The sequence below is a fragment of the Ochlerotatus camptorhynchus genome, unplaced genomic scaffold (genome assembly GCF_037179485.1).
Source record: "Ochlerotatus camptorhynchus isolate MF236.1 unplaced genomic scaffold, CSIRO-AGI_Acam_v1.1 ptg000008l, whole genome shotgun sequence".
Lineage (NCBI taxonomy): Eukaryota > Metazoa > Arthropoda > Insecta > Diptera > Culicidae > Ochlerotatus > Ochlerotatus camptorhynchus.
The window spans coordinates 2,929,609-2,950,717 of record NW_027040500.1 but is presented as its reverse complement, the minus strand read 5'-3'; the positions used below and the strand labels follow the sequence as shown (position 1 = coordinate 2,950,717).

General features: G+C 42.4%; 2 protein-coding genes across 2 annotated transcripts; one reads left to right on the top strand and one right to left on the bottom strand.

The window, feature by feature from the left end:
- Positions 1–2,988: 2,988 nt before the first annotated feature.
- Positions 2,989–12,068, bottom strand: ArfGAP3 (ADP-ribosylation factor GTPase activating protein 3). Its single transcript, XM_065218756.1, has 7 exons — positions 11,729–12,068; positions 11,417–11,608; positions 11,204–11,335; positions 5,184–5,339; positions 4,341–5,067; positions 4,019–4,258; positions 2,989–3,952 (listed from the first exon to the last, which is right to left on the bottom strand). Exons 1-7 carry the CDS (start codon positions 11,798–11,800, stop codon positions 3,804–3,806), a joined length of 1,668 nt encoding a protein of 555 aa, XP_065074828.1. The 5' UTR covers positions 11,801–12,068; the 3' UTR covers positions 2,989–3,803.
- A 1,853-nt stretch (positions 12,069–13,921) lies between these two features.
- On the top strand, positions 13,922–16,698 carry NUCB1 (Nucleobindin 1). The gene is made up of 6 exons (XM_065217959.1): positions 13,922–14,009; positions 14,170–14,359; positions 14,493–14,597; positions 14,664–15,500; positions 15,567–15,614; positions 15,683–16,698. The coding sequence occupies exons 2-6, from the start codon at positions 14,207–14,209 to the stop codon at positions 16,346–16,348; spliced, it is 1,809 nt and encodes a 602-aa protein (XP_065074031.1). The 5' UTR covers positions 13,922–14,009; positions 14,170–14,206; the 3' UTR covers positions 16,349–16,698.
- The last annotated feature ends 4,411 nt before the right edge of the window (positions 16,699–21,109 follow it).

Here is a 21,109-nt window from a genome sequence, read left to right as displayed (position 1 = left end):
TTCGATTACCTATAGCTTGAAACGGATAATGTGATTGGAATCAAATCGATAGGTTGTATCGTTGTCGAGAAAATGTGGAAAACGTACTGCGTAAATTGCGACACAACACATTGAATATTTCTCACTGCAAAACATCGTCGCTAAAACATTACCGCCATCTGTTGAATACAGTGTGGTGGGTAGTACGCTGAACAGATGGCGGTAGTGTGTAAACGTCAAACACAAGGAAATTGAATATGCGCGCCACAGGTGGCGGTACTACCAACTACGATACTTTTAAATTTACCGTTAAATGCTTGTTTGATGAACAACTTGCGACTGTTATGTCTGTTTGTCTGTGGTATAAGTATTACAGACGAACTGGACGCAATCAATTTTATATCGATTTGTAAATTCAATTCACAGGCAGATTAATATCAATAAATGTTGTAAAACAACACTGTAAGAATCATAATTGTCTTAATTGTGATGTTCATAAAGAAACCTGATTGACTCGTAGGAAGAAAAAATAAAAATAAATGTAGATTTCAAGCACAGACAAACAGACATAACTCTCGCAAGTTGTTCATCGAACAAGCATTTAACGGTCAATTTAAAAGTATCATCACAGACAAACAGACATAACACATTGAATATTTCTCACTGTAAAACATCGTCGTTAAAACATTACCGCCGTCTGTTGAGTACACTGTGGTGGCTAGTACGCTGAACAGATGGCGGTAGTGTGGAAACGTCAAACGCAACGGAATTGACTATGCGCGCCACAGGTGGCGGTACTACCAACTAAGATACTTTTAAATTGACCGATAAATGCTTGTTCAATGAACATCTTGCGAGTGTTATGTCTGTTTGTCTGTGGTATCATAGTTGGTAGTACCGCCACCTGTGGCGCGCATAGTCAATTTCCTTGCGTTTGACGTTTGCACACTACCGCCATCTGTTCAGTGTACTACCCACCACAGTGTACTCAACAAATGGCGGTAATGTTTTAGCGACGATGTTTTACAGTGAGAAATATTCAATGTGTTATGTCTGTTTGTCTGTGTTTCAAGTTTGGATGCGTTTTTTTTTATAAAATATCAAATTTTGTTTTAAATAATATTTTTAGAAATATCAAAACAATATCAAAATATGTTGTTAACATGATTTTAAAAACAAAATTAGATACCATTTTGATAGTATTTTGATATCCGACTTTGCTCGGGTAGACACTACTGTTTATTTCTCTTTGTTTCTCGATACAAGGTTAAAGCTGCTGCTGCTGGGTTGGATTCAAACTTAACTTAAGCCTTAAGTCTTAAGGTTCTACAAAGGGTCAACAATTTGTTTACTTCTTCTTTTTGAAATATTCGACCGTTTACTCGTTGCTGATTGGTCGACGTTTTCTCCTCTCTTTCGGTGGTAGGCGGAACACAATGAAAACAAACCCGCTACAACATATTTTTGAAGAGCAAATGTCAGCAAAATGAAAACAAAATTTGGTATCAAATTTGTCAATTGCATAAACTGCAATCAAATTAGGATTTAAGTTTGATGTTGATGTCAAAACCACATCTATGACACAAACGTCATTCCCATATACTTTGCGTGAAGCCGAAAAATCCTGGTTCTCTGGTTCGATCGAACCAGAGAACCAGGATTTTTCGGCTTCACGCAAAGTATATGGGAATGACGTTTGTGTCATAGATGTGGTCAAAACTTGATTTCAACTTGCTGTCATTTTGACTTGCCTCGGGTATTTTGTTATCCTGATATCATATTTAGCAATCTGAATTTTATTATTATTAAATTTATATTTTAAATGTTTTGATTTTATCATACCGTTACCTCAATGTTATATCACAAACAAACAGACACAACTCATTGAACATTTATCGTTGTAAACCCTACCGCTATCTGTCGTATACACTGTGATGGGCAATACACTCAACAGATGGCTGTAGTGTGTAAACGTCAAACGCGAGGAAATTGATTATGTGCGCCACAAGTGGCGGTACTATCAACTAAGAAACATTTAAATTGACCGTTAAAAGCGATTTCGATGAACATCTTAAGCATGTTGTGTCTGTGTCTGTGATCATGCCTTCACTATCGGGGGCATCCGCGGGTAATCCGCGGTAATCCGTGAAAGTGCTTGTATTTTTCTCAGGCACTTTTGATCTAACTGCAATCACTCTCTCATACTCGAAATGTGCCACGACCAAATTGGCACAACGACGCCTTATACGCTCTCTGACCAAAGCGCAGGGACTATCAAAATATGAATTCAACCGAAATTAAAAAAAAAAAGTATATCAAAATATGTTATGACCATGATTTCAAAAACATAATTTGTTATAATTTTGATAGAATTTTGATATCCGACTTTGCTCGGGTAACTACTTCTGGCGGCTCAACTTAGCCTGGGGTTTTCTTGGGCCTATTAGCCATTGAAACGTCATTGGGATTCTCTTTGGCCTATCGAACTGAAAGAAAAATGAATTCAAGTGCGCCTTTTGTTTGACGTTTGTTCGATACGTTCACCCGGAAATCATAGATAAATTTGATGTGTCGTGCTCGATAGGCTGGGAATTGGTGATTAGACCGAAGTAGATTTTCCCCTACTACTAAGGGGCTGTTCATAAACTACGTAGACAGTTTAGGGGGGGGGGGGGGGGGGGTTGAGAATTATCCACGGCCCATACAAATTTTTAATTTTTTGTATGGACAATTGTCTACGCAGGGGGAGGGGGGGGTGAAGAATCCCAAAAAAACTGTCTACGTAGTTTATGAACAGACCCTAATTTCAAAGATGAACAGCAAAAGGCCAAATCACTTGAAATGTTAAATCAAATGTAGCATCGCAATCAATGGAAATAAAACGTCATTTTACACATGATTGCAAGTACTTTCGCTTAAATTTTGATTTGTGCTTTGCATTTCCTTTGCAATTATATGGCTTCTTTCATCTACCTACTTTATTTAAATAAAAAAAATAAACAACGTGTATTTTTATAACTAAGAAGTATATACTTTATTCATTTTAAAGGATTATGATTTTTACATACAGAGTACGTTTCGTCGCAATCGCAATTTTATACAACAAAATGTATTTTAAAGACCGACCGGTAATTTGTTTCACTCGATTTTCATGAAAGGTAGTTTTATTCAATAGGTTTAAACATGTTTCCTTTGCTATTTTCGTCTTTTCGCTAACATACGTGTATTTAACAAGTGTCCTCTAAGTATACTGCTTTTGACCTTGTGTTTGAGTGTCTTTGTTTGTATTATATAGATTTTTCATTTATTGGGAGTCTAGAAAACCGTCCTAGCATCAAAATACAGATAGTCAGATTATATCCGTTACAGCTTCCACGCTAAAGTGTCACTCATTCCATGATTGTAGTTTTACTGGCGGTCAGGTGATTTTCATTTCCAAGAGAAGGATCGAAGAGGACTTATTCTGAAGGCTGTCTATGTTACTCTTGTCTAACATTATTCGTGAAAACTTACAAATATCAGGCATTCGTTTTCACAAAATATGAGCTTCTAATGTATGTAAGTAACCATTTACATGTTCACCTGTACAAAACATTACAATAATGGAATCGAAACTGTTACTGCATGCACTTGAAATGACAGATACAACAGATACAAAAACAAAAACGGAAGTTATGTGTAAATATTTGTTTGAACTAATTTGGTAAATAGTACAGCACAGATAAAAATAATTAAATTTAAAAAAAATCCTCCATCAGCTGGCAGTAAACTATGGAACATAGGTACTGTAAAATTATAAATAAATTGCTAAAACTGACTTTATTTTAATAACCATATTTATCTTGAATTGATGACATCATATCGTTCGCTAATGTGCTTAACCGTCCGGCAACTTTGGTTACACTCTGGCGCACACTTTCTTTAACGTCATCCAAATCGGGCCCATTGAATTGCATATTCGAACCACCACGACCTGTATAGTTAATGAAAGTTAAGTGTTATAAATGTGGCCGTGCTGAGTTCAAGTGTCAAGTCCTACCAGCGCTACCACTAGGGCTGCCATGGCCGAAGTAATCTGCCGAGGAAATACTATTGGACCCCTGGAATTTAGCCAAGTTTGACGATCGCTCGTATGACGATGTCTCATCACCGAAAAACTGTTGCGACGAAATACCCTTCGCTGTACCGAATTTCTTCTGCGCTACATCGGTTGATTCGTAGTCATTGCTAGCACTGGTTGGAGTTTTCTTGTTTGCGTTCCTGCTGTACGTTGGTTGATCTGCGGGATAGGTTAGTTTTAATAAAAACGTACTTGAATCATGAATGTCGATTAAAGTTTTTTGTTTGTTTGGCATACGTACCACTGATGCTGGTATTCTTCGAAGAACTGGAAGCAGGAGAAAACATTGTCTGGATGTTCTGCTTCGTGTCAAACGGTTCGATGGTTTCGAATCCCATCATCGTGGCATCACTATAGTCTTTCATGGAAGACGAGTTCTTGTTGCCGTTGCTACTACTGCCGCTACCGTACATTGACGTGGCGTAGTCATCGAAAAAGTCATTGTTGGACTCGAAAGCTTTCGAAAGAGAGGACCCACTCTTGCCAGTTGATTCTTGGGTGAGTGTTTTCATGTCCGAAATGGCGGAATGTGAAACTCCACTGCGGGAACCAAGTCCCATGCCAAGGCGCTCGATCTGTTTGGCTTTGTTGGGATCGGTCACCTTCATCTTTTCTTCCTCCTTATGCTGCTTGATCGAAAGGTCATGATAGGCCAAGCGAACGCTGGCAAGAGCCTGTGCTTGATCCTCTTGGCTGACCGCTTTCTCCTGCACCGCCGGTGTCATTTTGAGCTTGTCGGCAAGATTAGCCTTCTCTTCGATCTCGGCAAAGTTTGTCTTTACACGCGTTGCTCCGAGGCCACCCTTCTTCCCACCGAGGCCTGCTTTCTTCGGCTGAATTTTCCTCACTCCGATTGTCGACTTTGGTGCCTCTAATGGAACCGTGGAATTCAGGAAATCAACGCTAGGTCCTTGTAAATTTCCAGAACTATCGGATGTGGTGTTGCTCAAAGAAGCAAGTTTTGGGATCTAGAATATAAGTTCAATTTAGTACAGTAAATTTGGAGTTGGGTAACCAATCGTTTAACAAGGTTTATTATTGCTGCTAAGCGAAGAAACAATTCAAATCCACAAAAAATACTTACGCCGTCCTGGGTAGCTTCCTGTTGTTTCAGGTTGTTGTTGTGGCTGTCCGTGGTGGTCGTGGGAGGGGCCTCAATGTTAGCACAATCGGCGAAAAAGTCGATTTCTTCATTTTTGTTACTCTCGGCATGATGGTAATGCATGCTATCGATGTGGAGCTGATTTGTTGTATTGTTGGGTAATTGTGAATGCGAACCAATCGAAACAAAAACCGGAAAAATAGGGAAACAAATGCCATTGGATAATGCGAGGAATGTATGTGGAAACAAATAGAGCGTTTTTATAGATCAATTACAAGTCGGTTTAATTTCATGCATTAAAATCCAACTGAAATTATTGTTTTTCAGTGAATCTAATTTACGTTCACTGAAAAACAATGGTGGATTATGTTTGCTCTGGTTCATCATATAGACAAAAGACGCTATCAAAACCTACAAAAGCTTTATACATTATTTCACGGAATTCTGTTGATGAAAAAAGTTAGAGGTAAATGAATGTAAATTGCGTAATCCCATTTTTAACTGCGAAGTTTGTTATCCTCACTTTCGCTCCAGCCGAAAATGTTTGTTATAATTGTTATCCTCACGTATCAGAGGGCTACAAAATGGTAAGTGACAATCTGGAAGGACCGATATACCTAGCTCCGGTCCTCACAAGTTCCTACCTCACGCCTCCACGAGTCATATGATCACAAAAGACTGCCAGCTGAAACATGGACACAGCTGGTTGGCGTAGCCTGGGCAAGGTTGTCAATCCGACAATAGCAGAGTGAGGAGGTGCGACGTGAACACTGGCGCGGTAACCATAGCACGGTGATAGAGGAAATGCTTCGCCAACCCGAGCGTCTGTTCACCATTGAGGTGCGGCTCAAACAGCGTCTGACTGGCATCTAGCGGCTGAATAAGAAATGCTCTTCCCCGGAAGCTACACCTAAGACGGCAGCCCGATCACGGCGGATAGGAGACCTTAGGCCAACCACCTACTGTCTCTGAAACCTTTAGCGCAAATCAACGGACACGAATTGGATCATGGAATGTATTGACGTTAGCCCAGCAGGGTAAACTGGCACAACTCGCCAACGAGGCGCGACGCATGAATCCTGGGATTGAGTGAAGTTCGTTGGCCAAACTTTGGAGAACACAAACTGCCGTCGGGACAGGTACTACTATACTCTGGTATTCGAGATGAAAACGCTAACCGCCATCGTGGAGTTGGTCTCCTACTTAGCGTCCAGGCAAGTGCTGCGCTTATCAAGTGGGAGCCTGTTAATGAGAGGATAATCGTTGCCAGATTTAGAACGCGGGTTCGTAACCTTACCATAATCCAATGTTATGCGCCAACCGATGCTGCCGAGCTACAGGACAAGGAGAATTTTTACAGTCAACTGAATGCCGTCGTGGATAAGGTTCCAAAGGGTGACATCAAGATCTAAACTGGCGACTTCAATGCGAAGATCGGCTCCGACAACACAGACTATGAGCGTGTCATGGGACCAGTGATTGAAAAATCAGCAATCAATTGATATTTTTCCGCTCTCATGCGCTTGCAATATCACGCGTGATAATGGAACAAAATATAATGCTTGATGTTGATTTTACAAGCTCCTTTGATATTGCGAGACTATTCTCAACATGCTGAGAGTTGATTCGACACAAAAATGATTCTGTTGCACATCGTTTTCTTAGAAAGAGAAATTATACCAGTTTGCTATCTCTTTTTACTCCTCACCGATGGCAGACACGAAGTGACTGCTGCCAGCCGTTATGGAAGTTCCGGTTGCATTCGGGTGTAAAGCAAAAATCATGAAACTCAATCTCACCACAGTTTGTCGAGATTTGCAGCTGGTGAGTTTTGTTAGCTTGATATTCCGAGCTCCAATATCACAGTTTGCAAATTCAACCGCAGTTGTTTGCTTGTTGATTTTCGTCTACGGAAATCAAGCGTGATCTTGGGCGTTTGTGAGATTTGATTTTTTGATATTTTCCCAACACTGCATGGGACGCCATGGTCTCGGCGAAATGAGCGAGAACGGTGAGCTGTTTGCAGAATTTTGTGGCAATAACGATATGGTGATCGGGGGCTCGCTCTTCCCCCATCGGCCAGTGCACAAAGTGACGTGGGTTTCCCGTGATGGACATACCGAAAATCAGATCGACCACATCTGCATCAGCCGAAAATGGAGACGGAGCCTTCTTGATGTCCGGAATAAATGCAGCGCCGACATCGCGTCTGACCGAAATCCGCCTAAGCATGGCGCAGATCCAGCGACGGGAGGAGAGACTCGGGCGGCGGTTCAACACACGCCGACTTGAAGATCCAACGGTAAAAAGGTCTTGCAGACGGGACAAGCGAGCGTGGGTGAACTCCCTGACCGACGAAGGGGAGAAAGCCCCAAACACTGGTGATATACGCCTCCTCTACGATATCTCACGACGCCTGAGTGGAGCAAGGATGAACCCGAGGATGCCAGTGAAGGACACGACTGGACAGTTGCTTAACTACTCCACTGAGCAGCTGAAAGGCTGGTTTGAGCACTTCGAACCACTTCTTCAAGTTTCGACGGCCAACCAGCCAGCAACATCTCGGCATGATCCGCCTAGGGTGCAGCGCATCACTCGCGTCAATTCCGAGGCCCCATCACTGCAGAGGATTGAAGCATTTTTTTATTTTAATTTTTTTTTATTTTTTTTTATTTGAAATAGGGGAAATGACGGCTTCGGCATGACAGACTATTGTCGGCAACCCAAATTGAAACGCTAATTTCACTGGATTTTCTTAAGAAAACACTTCGCTGAATGCATTCAAATTATTTTTTAGGCTTTCAGCTTCAATTTGATTATATTTTTACTACTGAGAAAAGGCAATCTAGCAGGGTTTTCTTGAAATGAAACACACGCACTACAAAACGCTGCTGATTTCGAGTTGCCGATGAAAGCACAGCTGTTTAACACGCAGCTCAAATAGAAAGGCTGCCGAATAAAAAGAGGTTGCCCGCAATAGTCGCTCTCACTAGAGAATATTGGAGCTTTGTAAAAGTGTGTTAAAACAGTTTTTGACAATTTTTTCGACTGAAATTCTTAGAGCAGCTGGCAGCAAAAGATTGTAAACAAACCAATACTGTATAGGGTAGAGCGCTACTTCGTCGTAATCGCCCATTTCCGTTCTATCGATCAGAAAAGATCAATAGTATCAATGATTTCACCGTGCACAAATCAAGAATAGGTTTGTTCCGATGCGCTAGCTCATTAGCTACAACATAAACCCTGTTAGAGCGCATTGTATGAATATTTACGTTCATTGTTCTCAAAACAAAAGAAGCGCTCCTAGCGAATCCCCTTTTTCTACGTTTATCCGTAGGACGATGAAAATCTAATGGCGTTTCAATGCGTTAAGACGGAATTGAAACTCGTAGAACGAATTTAGAATCAAGAAGCAGTATTCGATTTTAAACAATATCTCAACAATTTGTGACTCTTTAGCTAATCCAACGGTACGTATGGAAAGGTGAATAAATTTAGAAGTCATGTTTGACAGAAATATTCAATTTTTTGTTTAAACTCGTTCAGAAAAGAGAGGTAAAGCGCGGCTTGTGCTTAGTAAGACGGAAATTAGATCAAAAACCCTATGTGTGCGTTCCTTAGAGAAAAAGGCTATAGAAAGATGGTCGCTGCTTAGGTTGCCGAGAATACGTATATTCCCCTATTTATTTTTTATTTTTCATTTTTTTTTTTAATATTTTTTATTCCTAATAGGGGAAATGACGGCTTCGGCATGACAGACTATTTTCGGCAACCCAAATTGAAACACTATTTTCATTGGATTTTCTTACGAAAACACTTCGCTGAATGCATGCAAACGATTCTTTATGCTTTCAGCTTCAATTTGACTATATTTTTACCACTGAGAAAAAGCAATCTAGCAGGGTTTTCTTGAAAGAAAACACACGCACTACAAATTGTAGCTGATTTCGAGTTGCCGATAATAGAACAGCAGATTTACATGCAGTTCAAATGGAACGGTTGCCGAAGAAAAACTGGTTGCCGACAATACTCGCTCTCACTAGAGAAGATTGGAGCGTTTCAAAACAGTTTTTGACAATTCTTTCGACTGAAATTGTTAGAGCAGCTGGCAGCAAAAGATTGTAAACAAACCAATACTGCATATGAGAAAAAGGCTATAGAAAGATGGTCGCTGCTTAGGTTGCCGATAATACGTAAATTCCCCTATTTGTTTTATTTTTAATTTTTTTTTTTTTTAATATTTTTTTTATTTTTCATTTTTTTTTTTTAAGCAAAAAAAACTCAAATGCCAACAACAAATGCTAACAAAACAAGCTACAACGGGCGCCACGGTGTCCACGAACCAACTAATATAACAACCTGGGTGAGCTGCACACTCAAAGGAAAGAGTGGATCACGGATAGAACCTGACGTAAGATTAAGGAGTGAAGAAAAGCAAAAGCCGGAACCCTTTTAAGAAGCGCATAGGATAGCAAAAATCGATCGCATGAAAAAGAGCGGTTGGGAACCGAAACTTATCAACGGAAGTCAAGCGGTCATGTAGACGAACGGGACAAGCGAGAATACGTGAACTTCCTAGTTGCCCAAGGGGAGAAAGTCGCAACAACTGGCGATATTTATTCCTCTGATAGACAATAAGATGATGATCTGATGATCAATGATAGACCCAAGGATCCCTGTGAAATACGCCACTGAGTAGTTGCTTACCGACCCGACTGAACAGCTTAAACGTTGGTTTGACCAGAACAATTCGAACAGTTTCTTCAAGTTTCGACGTTCAACCAGCCATCGGCATTTCAGCAAGATCCGTCAAGGGTACAGGGTACAGCGTACATCATTACAAGAGATATCGTACTTAGAAATGATTACCGATCTTTCAACAGCTGATGAACTGTTCGATAAAAATCAGGCATTTTAATTCAACAATGCTGACAGTGTTTTGAAATTAAAATTGAGTGAAACAGCTTTTGAAATGAAGGTCAAAGTTTTACCGAACGTTCGGTAAAAAATTACCGAAGTCGTAATTTCTAAGTATCTCATGTTGTTTTCGTTGTTGCTGAACTACACTGGTGTAGTGTAAGCAGCAATACGCGCGAATCATCGACAGCTCATCATCATTTGTTTGTAAACAAAGGTGCAACCGATAGCTACACCCTGAATTTTTTCGGCGGTGTAGCAACACCAAAAAATCGAAAACGACATAAGCAACTATCCGAAGCATGAAACCCAACAAAGCTCCCGAGGTCGATCGCATATCAGCAGAGATGCTCCAAGCTGACACCATATGCTATCCGCACAAATGTTGCATCAATTGCATGTTGTCTCTATGTAGGGTACCAATAAGGCTAAGGCCTTGATGTCCTCTGCTGTCCTAAGAAGTCGTCTCCACTCGATACATGGCCACACGTCGCCAGCCTCGTTGTCTGCGAAAGGTCTGTATGTCGCCTTCTACTTGGTTGAACCACCTTGCCGCTGCGCGCTCCATCTTCTTATTCCAGTTGGGTCGCTTTCGAGAACCATTTTCACTAGGTCATCGTCCGGCACACCATAGTCGCCCAATTTTTGCAATGTGGGCGATTGATGGTTAATCCAGAAGCTGGTGCAATTCATGGTTCATTCGCCTCCTTCACGTCTTCCATCCCCACCCGCTGTAGATGGTCCGCAACATCTTCCATTGATCCTCTACCAGCATATTCCAGGTCTTGTGGTCTTGCGGTCTTATCAGATATATTCTAGACATATTAAGAACGCAATTGATCGAAGTCCAATGAAATAAAATACCGACAATAGTTTGATCTATAAAATTTACTCTAGAAAGCATGTTTCTAATCCTTTTATGTTTTACGGCACAACTGGTACATCTAGAGCTTTTAAATTGGGATTACCTACGCAAGCAATAATTTAGTATATTTTTCACCAAAATCAAATAATCAAACGAAGCATTCACATTTTGTATGATTATGAAATAAACCCTGTAAATTTGATATACGTGCAATGCTCACCGTAGTCCCATGCAACTGCAACGATTGTTGCGCCAAATGGGTCAGCTTGTCCTTATACAGCTGCGCCGCACGAGAGGTGTATTTCTGCTGAGCATCGGTTGAATTGCTGTTATGCTGGCGGAAGAACTGAGCCTGAGAAGACACAATGGAAAATAGTACACGTCATTGCATTATACACTACAGTCAAACAGCGCACGGAAGAGAACAACTTACCGCTTTTGCGTTGCCGCCAACCTGCATCTGGCGGATCTGCATCCATGTCCAGTTGGTGTCGAGATTCGTCGACCGCACGAAGGTCAGATGCACACCCAAGCTACGGTGCACTGCCGAGCAATCGATGCAGATGAAAACTCCATACGTCACTGAAGACCAGGTGGGATTCTTCGCTGCACAATCGAAACAACTCTACGGAACAGAGAAGATAATAGTGGTGATTTGCAACTTGTCTTGGTGAATGGTATTCCGATCAAGGTTACGATCGAAAATATTAAAAATCAACCGCGGCAATCTGGCAAGGACACCTACCTTGTTGGTTGGTATCGAGCGTAGTCTGTTGAAAATTGCATCTATATCAGATTTTTCTGGTGCTCCTGCCATCTCTCCTGCCCTTTTTTCCTGCGCGTATTAATTATCCACAATCAACGTTATACAAATTTCGGGTTTTGACCGAGTACCACCAGAAATTCATGCACAAAAACACTACACTATGGTGGCCACTATTACTTCGCACAAAACTAACACAGACGTAGATAATTTTATGGTCGATTCTGGCAAAAAAAACGGAAAATTATCGCAGGATTTTGAAGAAAATATTTTCGACTGGATCGCCACTGTGCTGGATTTTCCTCTTTTTCTGATGACTCTGTTTGACAGCCTGACTGACGTGACACGTTCTGACGTCGCCAGCGGCGTGAAGTGGGCGCCGATGCTGAGGTCACAGATGCTTTGTGCAGATGAAAATGTCAATTATTAAGAGATTTGACGATTCGATTTTACCGATTTTACAGACCCATGATCAAGTATCCACGTACTTTTTGCTTAACACTGGTGCCGAGACAGGTGCACAATAGGCTCTTTCATGCACCATCAATGAAGAGTGCGCTAGCCGATTTTGAGAGGAAATGTCATCCAATCCGTTTGTTTACATCATAATGACGATTTTCAAAACTCAAAATAATGTACATTTTATTGCACAACTTGCAAATTTCTATCGGAAGTGGCTTTATTTTTGGATTATTTACACATCTAAACTGATTAACAGCTGAAATAATCACACATTAAAAATCCGGAAGATCATAACCGCTGAGACTATTTTATAAATCCTAATTTTTCTCATCAAAAATATATATGGATGCCCGCATAAACGCGAACCATAAATTGACCTTACCGATAATGGTTATAAATTGTTTATAATCCCTCCTTAACTTTAACTGAAATGGTTTTGGAACCTTACATGAACGTTTGTGTGATAAAGTTTTAACCACAGACAAACAGACATAACACTCGCAAATTGTTCATCGAACAAGCATTTAACGGTCAAATTAAAAGTATAGTAGTTGGTAGTACCGCCACCTGTGGCGCGCATAGTAATTTCCCTTGGGTTTGACGTTTACACACTACCGCCATCTGTTCAGCGTACTACCCACCACAGTGTACTCAACAGATGGCGGTAATATTTTAGCGACGATGTTTTTCAGTGAGACATATTCAATGTGTTATGTCTGTTTGTCTGTGTTTTAACCTTATGTATTATGGTTTTTAGGAAGCGGACCTTACAAATAATGGGTTGTTAAGAACCATTACCATTTCAAATTCTTGTTTTCTCCATACATATTAGAACGTTTTTACTTATGGTTTGAGAACATTAATGGTTATGGTTATGGTAGTCAGTAAGGCCCATGAATGGTTTTGTAACATCGATCAACTTTATGTGGAATATATCGCGAATTGGTTGCCTGTAAATTAATAATTCAGTGCCAACATTTCAAAGGGGCGTAATTGCTTTTGTAAACAATGGCTTTAGCCGTCGATTTCTCGCAAATAAAAGCCCAACCCTCCAAATTACCAATGCTAGCTGGTACAGGAAATATTCATCTACCTGCTGGTGTCATTCATTTTTATGAGTGAGCTTTCATTCGCGAGAAATCGACGACTAAAACCATTGTTTACAAATGCAATTACGCCCCTTTGAAATGTTGGCACTGAATTATCAGTTCGCGATATATTCCACGTAAAGTTGAGCGAACGATAATACAAAACGATTAATGGACCTTACTGACTACCATAACCATAATCATTAATGTTCTCAAACCATAATTAAAAACGTTCTAATATAGTTCTCTTTCCGAAAATGTATGGAGAAAACAAGAATTTGAAATGGTAATGGTTCTTAACAACCCATTATTTGTAAGGTCCGCTTCCTAAAAACCATAATACATAAGGTTAAAACTTTATCACACAAACGTTCATGTAAGGTTCCAAAACCATTTCAGTTAAAGTTTAGGAGGGATTATAAACAATTTATAACCATTATCGGTAAGGTCAAGTGATGGTTTGCGTTTATGCGGGACATTAAAACAATATTTGAAATTTCATGGAAACATTTTTTGATGATTGACGGACGAGTTGATGGATACCCCTTCTCACTTAAACTATACCGACGCCCATGCGCCGCCAGCACCACGTAGCGAAATGTCACTTTTTCAACAAAACACAAAACAGTCAAACAAATTCCGTCGGGTTTAGTTTCCATTCCATTTTCTCCGCAATTTTATTCCAGATTTTCCCTGCTAAACAACTGATAACGGTAAGTTAAATACGCTTATGCCTTCCCCAATCATTGCAGTTTGTTCGAAGATTGGAAATAAGCAGTTTCTACTCGATGAATCGTCCAATTTTAACCAAAAATTTTCAACGTCAAAATTTCGTCATCAAGCAATGTAACTGTTTTCCTTATCAATTCTCAGTGATTCCCCACGAATCCCGGAAAGTCCCTTTCGAACAATGCTCGAAAAAGGTAAAGTCTCCCTCGTAGGGGTCCTCCTTTTGCTGACGGTGCTTCTCGAGTGTACCTTCAGTCTTCCGGTGGTGACGCAGAAGGCGAAAACGGAGAAGCCAGAAGAGGAGGTCAAGGACAGCAACGTGGAACAGATAGAGGCAAGTGGTTTGGTGATGCAAGTAGAATAGTTATTATTCATTACACGCTTGTAAAATTGCCTAAAGCATTTAGCATGTGTCGATCCAGTTTTCAAGTGACTCTCAATAATCGCCTCTCTTTGTTTCGTTCCAGAATGTTATTGAGTACAATAAGTATTTGCAAGAGGTAGTAAAGGTGCTGGAAAGCGACCCAGTGTTTCGAGAAAAATTAGATAAAGCAGCGGAAAGTGATATTAGAGTATGTTTGAACAGCAGTCACTTATACTAGCAATTGAATAATTACATTTTAAATTCTTACTTGCAGTCTGGTAAAATTGCTCAGGAATTGGAATATGTGAACCATAATGTACGATCCCAATTAGATGAACTGAAGCGGATTGAGCTGCAGCGATTACGTGAACTAGCGACGAGGCAATTTGAACTATCGAATCACATCGATCGAAACCATATGAAAATTGCCGAACATCTCGATCATGAGAATCAACACACTTTTGAAATTGATGACTTGAAGAAGTTGATTCTGAAAACGTCTCAGGATCTGTCGGAAAATGATCGCCGACGCAGGGAGGAATTCAAACAGTACGAACTTCAGAAGGAATTTGAAAAGCAGGAGCAAATGCGCCAGCTGGACGAAGAGCATCGCAAACAGTACGATGAAGAATTGAAGAAACAGCAGGAGAAACATAACAACCATGAGAAGATCCATCATCCTGGAAATAAAGCTCAACTGGAAGAGGTCTGGGAGAAGCAAGATCATATGGATGGACAGGATTTTGATCCGAAAACGTTTTTCATGCTACATGACATCGATGGAAATGGATTCTGGGATGAAAACGAAGTAAAGGTACTTTTCATCAACGAGCTGAATAAAATGTACCAGGCAGGAACGCCCGAAGACGACATGAAGGAGAGAGCTGAAGAAATGGAACGAATGAGGGAGCATGTGTTCCAGGAAGCCGATACCAACAAAGATGGTCTGATCAGTTATGAAGAATTTATTGAGCAAACCAAGCGTGAAGAATTTCAGAAGGACCCCGAATGGGATACTGTCGACCATCAGCCTCAGTTCACACATGAGGAGTATTTGGAATATGAACGACGCAATCAAGAGCAAATTCAGCGGTTGATTGCTGAAGGAAAGGTAGGAATCTATATTTTTTTCTTGATTTTAGTCAGAAGCTCTCACTTGATATATTTCTACTTATAGCTTCCACCGCATCCAAACATGCCACAGGGATATTATCCTGGACCCAACGTAAGTTTTTCTATAGCTTTATGACTATCTTTCATAGTCGCATGCTGATAATTTGTTTATTCTCTCAGACTGGCCCATACCAAGCACACCCCAATGCTATTCCGCAAAACAATCAACCCTATAATCCGCCACAACCGGGACACCCAAACCAAGCACCCCAATATCAAGCTCATCCACAGCAAGCTTACCCGCAACAAGTGAATCTGCACCCGAATCAGGTCTATCAGCATCACCAAGATCCAAACTATCAACAACAAAGTGGTCAACAGTCCAACGTGTACCAGCACCCTCCGCAGTATCAACAGCAACCACAGCAACATCCACTTCCCCAACAGCAGCAGCAGCAATATAATCAACATCCACCACAGAAGCAGCAAGAGCAGTACCAGCAACAACAGGTTCAAAATCCTCCGGTTCATCAAAATCAACAGCCTAAGAACCAACCACAACCTGCTGCCCAACAAGAACAACAACTTTCACCACCTGCTGTACAACAACAGCATCAACAGCCACCGATAATCAAAAACCAAGCACCTCCCCCTCAAAATCAACCACAACTACAACAACAGCAACAACATGCTCAGCACAACGTTCCCAATAGCCAACCCCCAGCTGGACAAGTGCCACCACCACAGCAGCAGCAGCAGCAGCAGCAGCAGCAGCAACAGCAGCAGCAGCAGCATCAACAACAACAACAACGGCCTTCCGTGCAATCACAGCAGCAGAAACACTAAAATTCGATGTGGTGTATAAAACTTCTATAATATTGCTATACTCTAGAAGAACAAAACTTTATAAAAACCTGTGCAGTATATGATGAAACGAGTTTGTGGAATCCAGGCCTATAGATAAAACGAAAAACTGAATTCTAGTAACACTAACGATGAGCACTCGACGGCCAAATGTAACTGGCGATTTTTCCAGTATAAACTTTTCGTTGCATTTTTATACTTTTCCGACGAATCATACAAATAGAAAAGGTCTAGTGATTTTCAAGACTGTTTGGTAAATTTCTAGAATCGTTCAAAAACCTCTAATGTGTATAACTCAACTATTCGAGTAATAAATCTGTCTGAATCTTGTACGTTCTCAACTTAGATTTTTTTATTTTTTCAGTTTGGATCAAGAAATTGATTGCTCTAGATGTTCAGACTGTGTGTACATATCACAAAAAAACCTCTTCAAAATAGTATTATGTCACTACGTTAAGCTCAATTATCAATTCAAGCGAGTCAGCCGTCAATTCTACTTGCATTATCTGCGAGGGATTCAAAGGAAATTCAAGTCGCACCCGAGGTCTTTCTGGAAGTACGTGAAGGAGCAGCGCAAAGAGTCCGGTCTACCATCATCCATGATATTGAACGGAGAAGTCGCTTCCACTCCACAGGAAGTCAGCCGCCTGTTCTCCAACAAGTTTGCAAATGTCTTCTCTGACGAGAGCTTAACCAACGAATACGTGACTCTAGCAGCAAGCCGTTCCACTTTCCGGTCAAGCTCTGAGTGGAATTGTTGTCAACGCTGAAGTGATAACGACTGCCGCACTAAAACTAAAGCCTTCTATCAACCCTGGACCGGATGGTGTCCCTTCAGTCTTTCTGAAGAAGCATATCGCTAAATTACTGTCACATCATGTGACATGGAACATGTACAACATCTGTTCCGATTGTCCATATCGTGTGGCATTTTTCCATCGAACTGGAAATTCGCGCATATGTTCCCTGCGTGGAATCACATCGTGATGCGCAATTTCGAAGTTATTCGAGGTAATCATCATAGAGCCTCTGCTCTCCCATTGCAAGCAGTATCTAAGTGAAGCTCAACATGGCTTCACCTCTGGTCGATCTACTACCACGAATCTACTGCGTCTGACATCGTACATCACGCAAAGTATGGTTGAAAGATCACAAACAGACGTCATCTACACTGACTTGTCTGCTGCCTTCGATAAGATAAATCACGCCATCGCGATCGCCAAATTGGATAGACTTGGGATTAGCGGAAATCTCTTGAGATGGTTTTGCTCATATCTCGCCGATCGTCAGTTGGTGGTAGCCCATGGTGACTGCCAGTCCGACATTTTCGTCAGGAATACCTCAAGGAAGTCATCTGGGACCGTTGATTTTCTTACTCTACTTCAATGACGTGAATTTAGTTATCGAAGGTCCACGACTATCGCATGCAGACGATCTCAAAATCTACTTACGGATCTGCTCGATCGATGATTGTCAATTCCTCCAACGTCAGTTTGAAGCGTTTGCCAGCTGGTGCCATTTGAACCGAATGACAGTAAATCCTGCGAAGTGTTCAGTCATCACTTTTACCCGAAAGAAAGAACCAGTTATTTTTCACTATGCTCTCCGGGACACCATTATTGAACGTGTGAGCCATGTAAAAGATCTAGGTGTCATCCTGGACTCTCAACTTACATATAAGCAACACATCTCGTACGTCGTCGACAAGTCGTCAAGGACGTTGGGCTTTATCTTCAGAACAGCTAAGAATTTCTCCGACATCTATTGCCTCAAGTCACTGTATTGTTCCCTGGTACGTTCCATTCTAGAATATTGTTCTGTGGTTTGGAGTCCGAACCACAACAATGGTACTGAGAGAGTCGAGTCCGTTCAACGCCGCTTTCTGCGATACGCGTTGAGAATGTTACCTTGGAGAGACCCGTTTAATTTGTCCAGCTATGAAAGTCGCTGCCAGCTGATGGACTTGGAGCCTCTTCGCACCAGAAGAGATACTTCAAAAGCCCTGCTTGTCACGGACACGTTACGTAACCTCTCGCGAGCGCAATTCAAAAGATATTAATAACAAACTAATCTAGAACTGGGCTCAAACATATAACACTTTCTAAGACTGATCATGATTAATATAGTATGAATAATGAGAATTGAATGAAGAAAAGACGATCCCAAAAGAAAGTTCCCTAGCAATAAAACTATTACTCTGTGCTAATCTGAGTTATTTCAAAATGGGAATCTGTGGTGGATAGAGTTTATGTGAAATAATAATGATTTAAAAAAAAATTAAAATTAAGTCATGTAATGAAACGCTTAATTTGAGTAAACCCAAATTAGCGTGAATGTGAATAAAATCTAACTATCATTGCTTTATAAGGGCAAATCCCGAGACAGCACTGCTAGCTGTGTAAAAGAGGGAACATTCTTTTGGTATAAATATGGGCTAACTAAGCTCGCAGAAGGCATGATTGCAGTGTTGGTTGCTACTCGAGGAGTTTAAAACTTGACGACCGTCAGTGTCAGAAAAAAAATTTATTCTCTCTCGTTTCGTTCGTTCGTTCGTTCACAAATCGAATTAGCTCCGCGTTGTGTAGTGACGCTCTCGCTGACCCAGCCATGGGTAAGAAATCACGCGGTAACGCGAGTGCCGGTTTACCGGGAAAACAGCCTCTCCCAGGAGACGGCGCGAACTCCGAGCCTGCCCAGAAGAAGCAGAAGAAAACCCCATTGCCCCGACGGGCGTTGCGGACCCGCAGCCGGGGCCTCCCGGAACTAAACGACCCAGAACTGAAGACACAAGTGCCACCGCATCGGCAGCAAAAAAGGTGCTGAGCAACAATCCGTTCTCCGCCCTGCAGAACGGAGCCCAGCCGCAGTCGGACCCTGAGACGGTGCCAAAAAAAGTGAAGTTGCCACCCTTCTATGTGAAGGGCTTCCCTCCCGGGCTATGGGAAAAGCTGGATTACTACATTAAGGAGGGCCTTCGTTGCACCATTCAACGGTGCACGGAAGGCTACAAACTGATGGTCTCGGCCGAAAATCACTACAACGCAGTCCAGGCCCTCTTGGACAGGATGAAGCTGGAGTACTTCTCCCACGACGTCGAGGCCACCAAGCCGCTGAAAGTAGTGCTGCGCGGGCTCCACGACATGGACACCACCACCTTAATGGACGAAATTAAAGCGAACGGCCTCAAGCCGGTTGAAGGCCATCAAGTATCGTGACCAGCTCTACCTGGTCCATCTGCAGAAGAACTCCACAACCGTGAAGGATCTCCAGACGACACGCACACTGTTCCACATCGTAGTGAAGTGGGAGCGGTATAAGCCGACCCACCGTGGCGTCACTCAGTGCTCAAACTGCCTATTGTTCGGGCACGGCACCAGGAACTGCCGCATAATCGACGACTGCGACAGCATCGAGGAAGCCGCTCCCACATGCGCCAACTGCGGTGCCGCCCACAAGGCCACGAGTAAGGCCTCCCTAATAAAAATTGTATGGTTAATTTGCTTAACGACGTGTTCTGGGTATCATCCAAACCATTTGTGGAATAGTTCAATGATTTGGGTTATCGTTCGTTTATGGTTATTTTTATTAGGGCTGTCCGAAGCGGGCCGAATACGCCGGGATCCGGAAGATTCTCCGAAGCATCCGACGATTCTCCGCTGTCAACGGATGAGATCGTCACACTGCTGGCCCAGGCCATCATCATCAAGCGCACCTGCGCTACAAGAACACAACAGCTCCAAGCTATCATCTCCTTCGTCGCTAATTATGGACCGTGAAGCCATAAAGATCGCCAACTGGAACGCTCGCTCCGTAGGGGCGAAAAACATTGAGCTTGCAGACTTCCTCCACAAGCACGACATCGACGTGGGCCTTCTCACCGAGACCCACCTCAAGACCGGTGCTCAGAACGGCCGCCTATTATTCGACCATTCCCAGCATGGTCTCTATTCCGTCTGGTTTCCGGACGAACCAACCTTCACATCACCGGCGGGCAACCCATCGACGCTGGACCTGTTCTTGGCAAACACTGGATTAGCCAAGCCGGTTGCCGTCAACGACCTGAGTTCGGACCACCAACCGGTGCTGACCGAGCTGGGCTACAACGTGGCCCCTGCACCGTGCCTGCGGAAGGACTACCATCGAGTCAACTGGGTCCAGTTTCGGCGCGTGGTCGACCGCCACATCGTCGACAACCCACCGCTCGACACAGTGGAGGACATCGACCGGGCCCTGGAGGGTCTCCATCAAGCCATATCCGTGGCTGACGAAGAGTGCGTTCGACGAGTTCCTGTGAGGGGTAAGTTTCAAGCAATTGATTCCCACACCGAACTCTTGATTCGACTCAGAAATGTTCGTAGACGCCAGTTCCAGCGGACTGGGGATCTGCAGCGTAAATACGAAATGGTCGATCTGAATCGGCAGATCGCTTCCAGAATGGTCTCAATCCGGAACGAGAGTTTCGGGTGGCTCGTTCAGAACCTGGACGACCGTTCCAGACCATTCTGGAAGGTTGCCAAGGTGCTGAAGTCTCACCCCAAGCCCATTCCACCACTTAGAGTCAATGACGAACGGCTTATCACCAACGAAGAGAAAGCCAATGCGATTGGGGAGCACATTGCCCAGTCGCATTTGCTTGACTCCAAAATCCCAAGTCCACTCGAGAACCAGGTTGCGCAGTGCGTCCAGACGTTAGATGCCTCCCCTTGTGCCGTCCCTCCAGAAGAACGGATTACAAAGGAACAA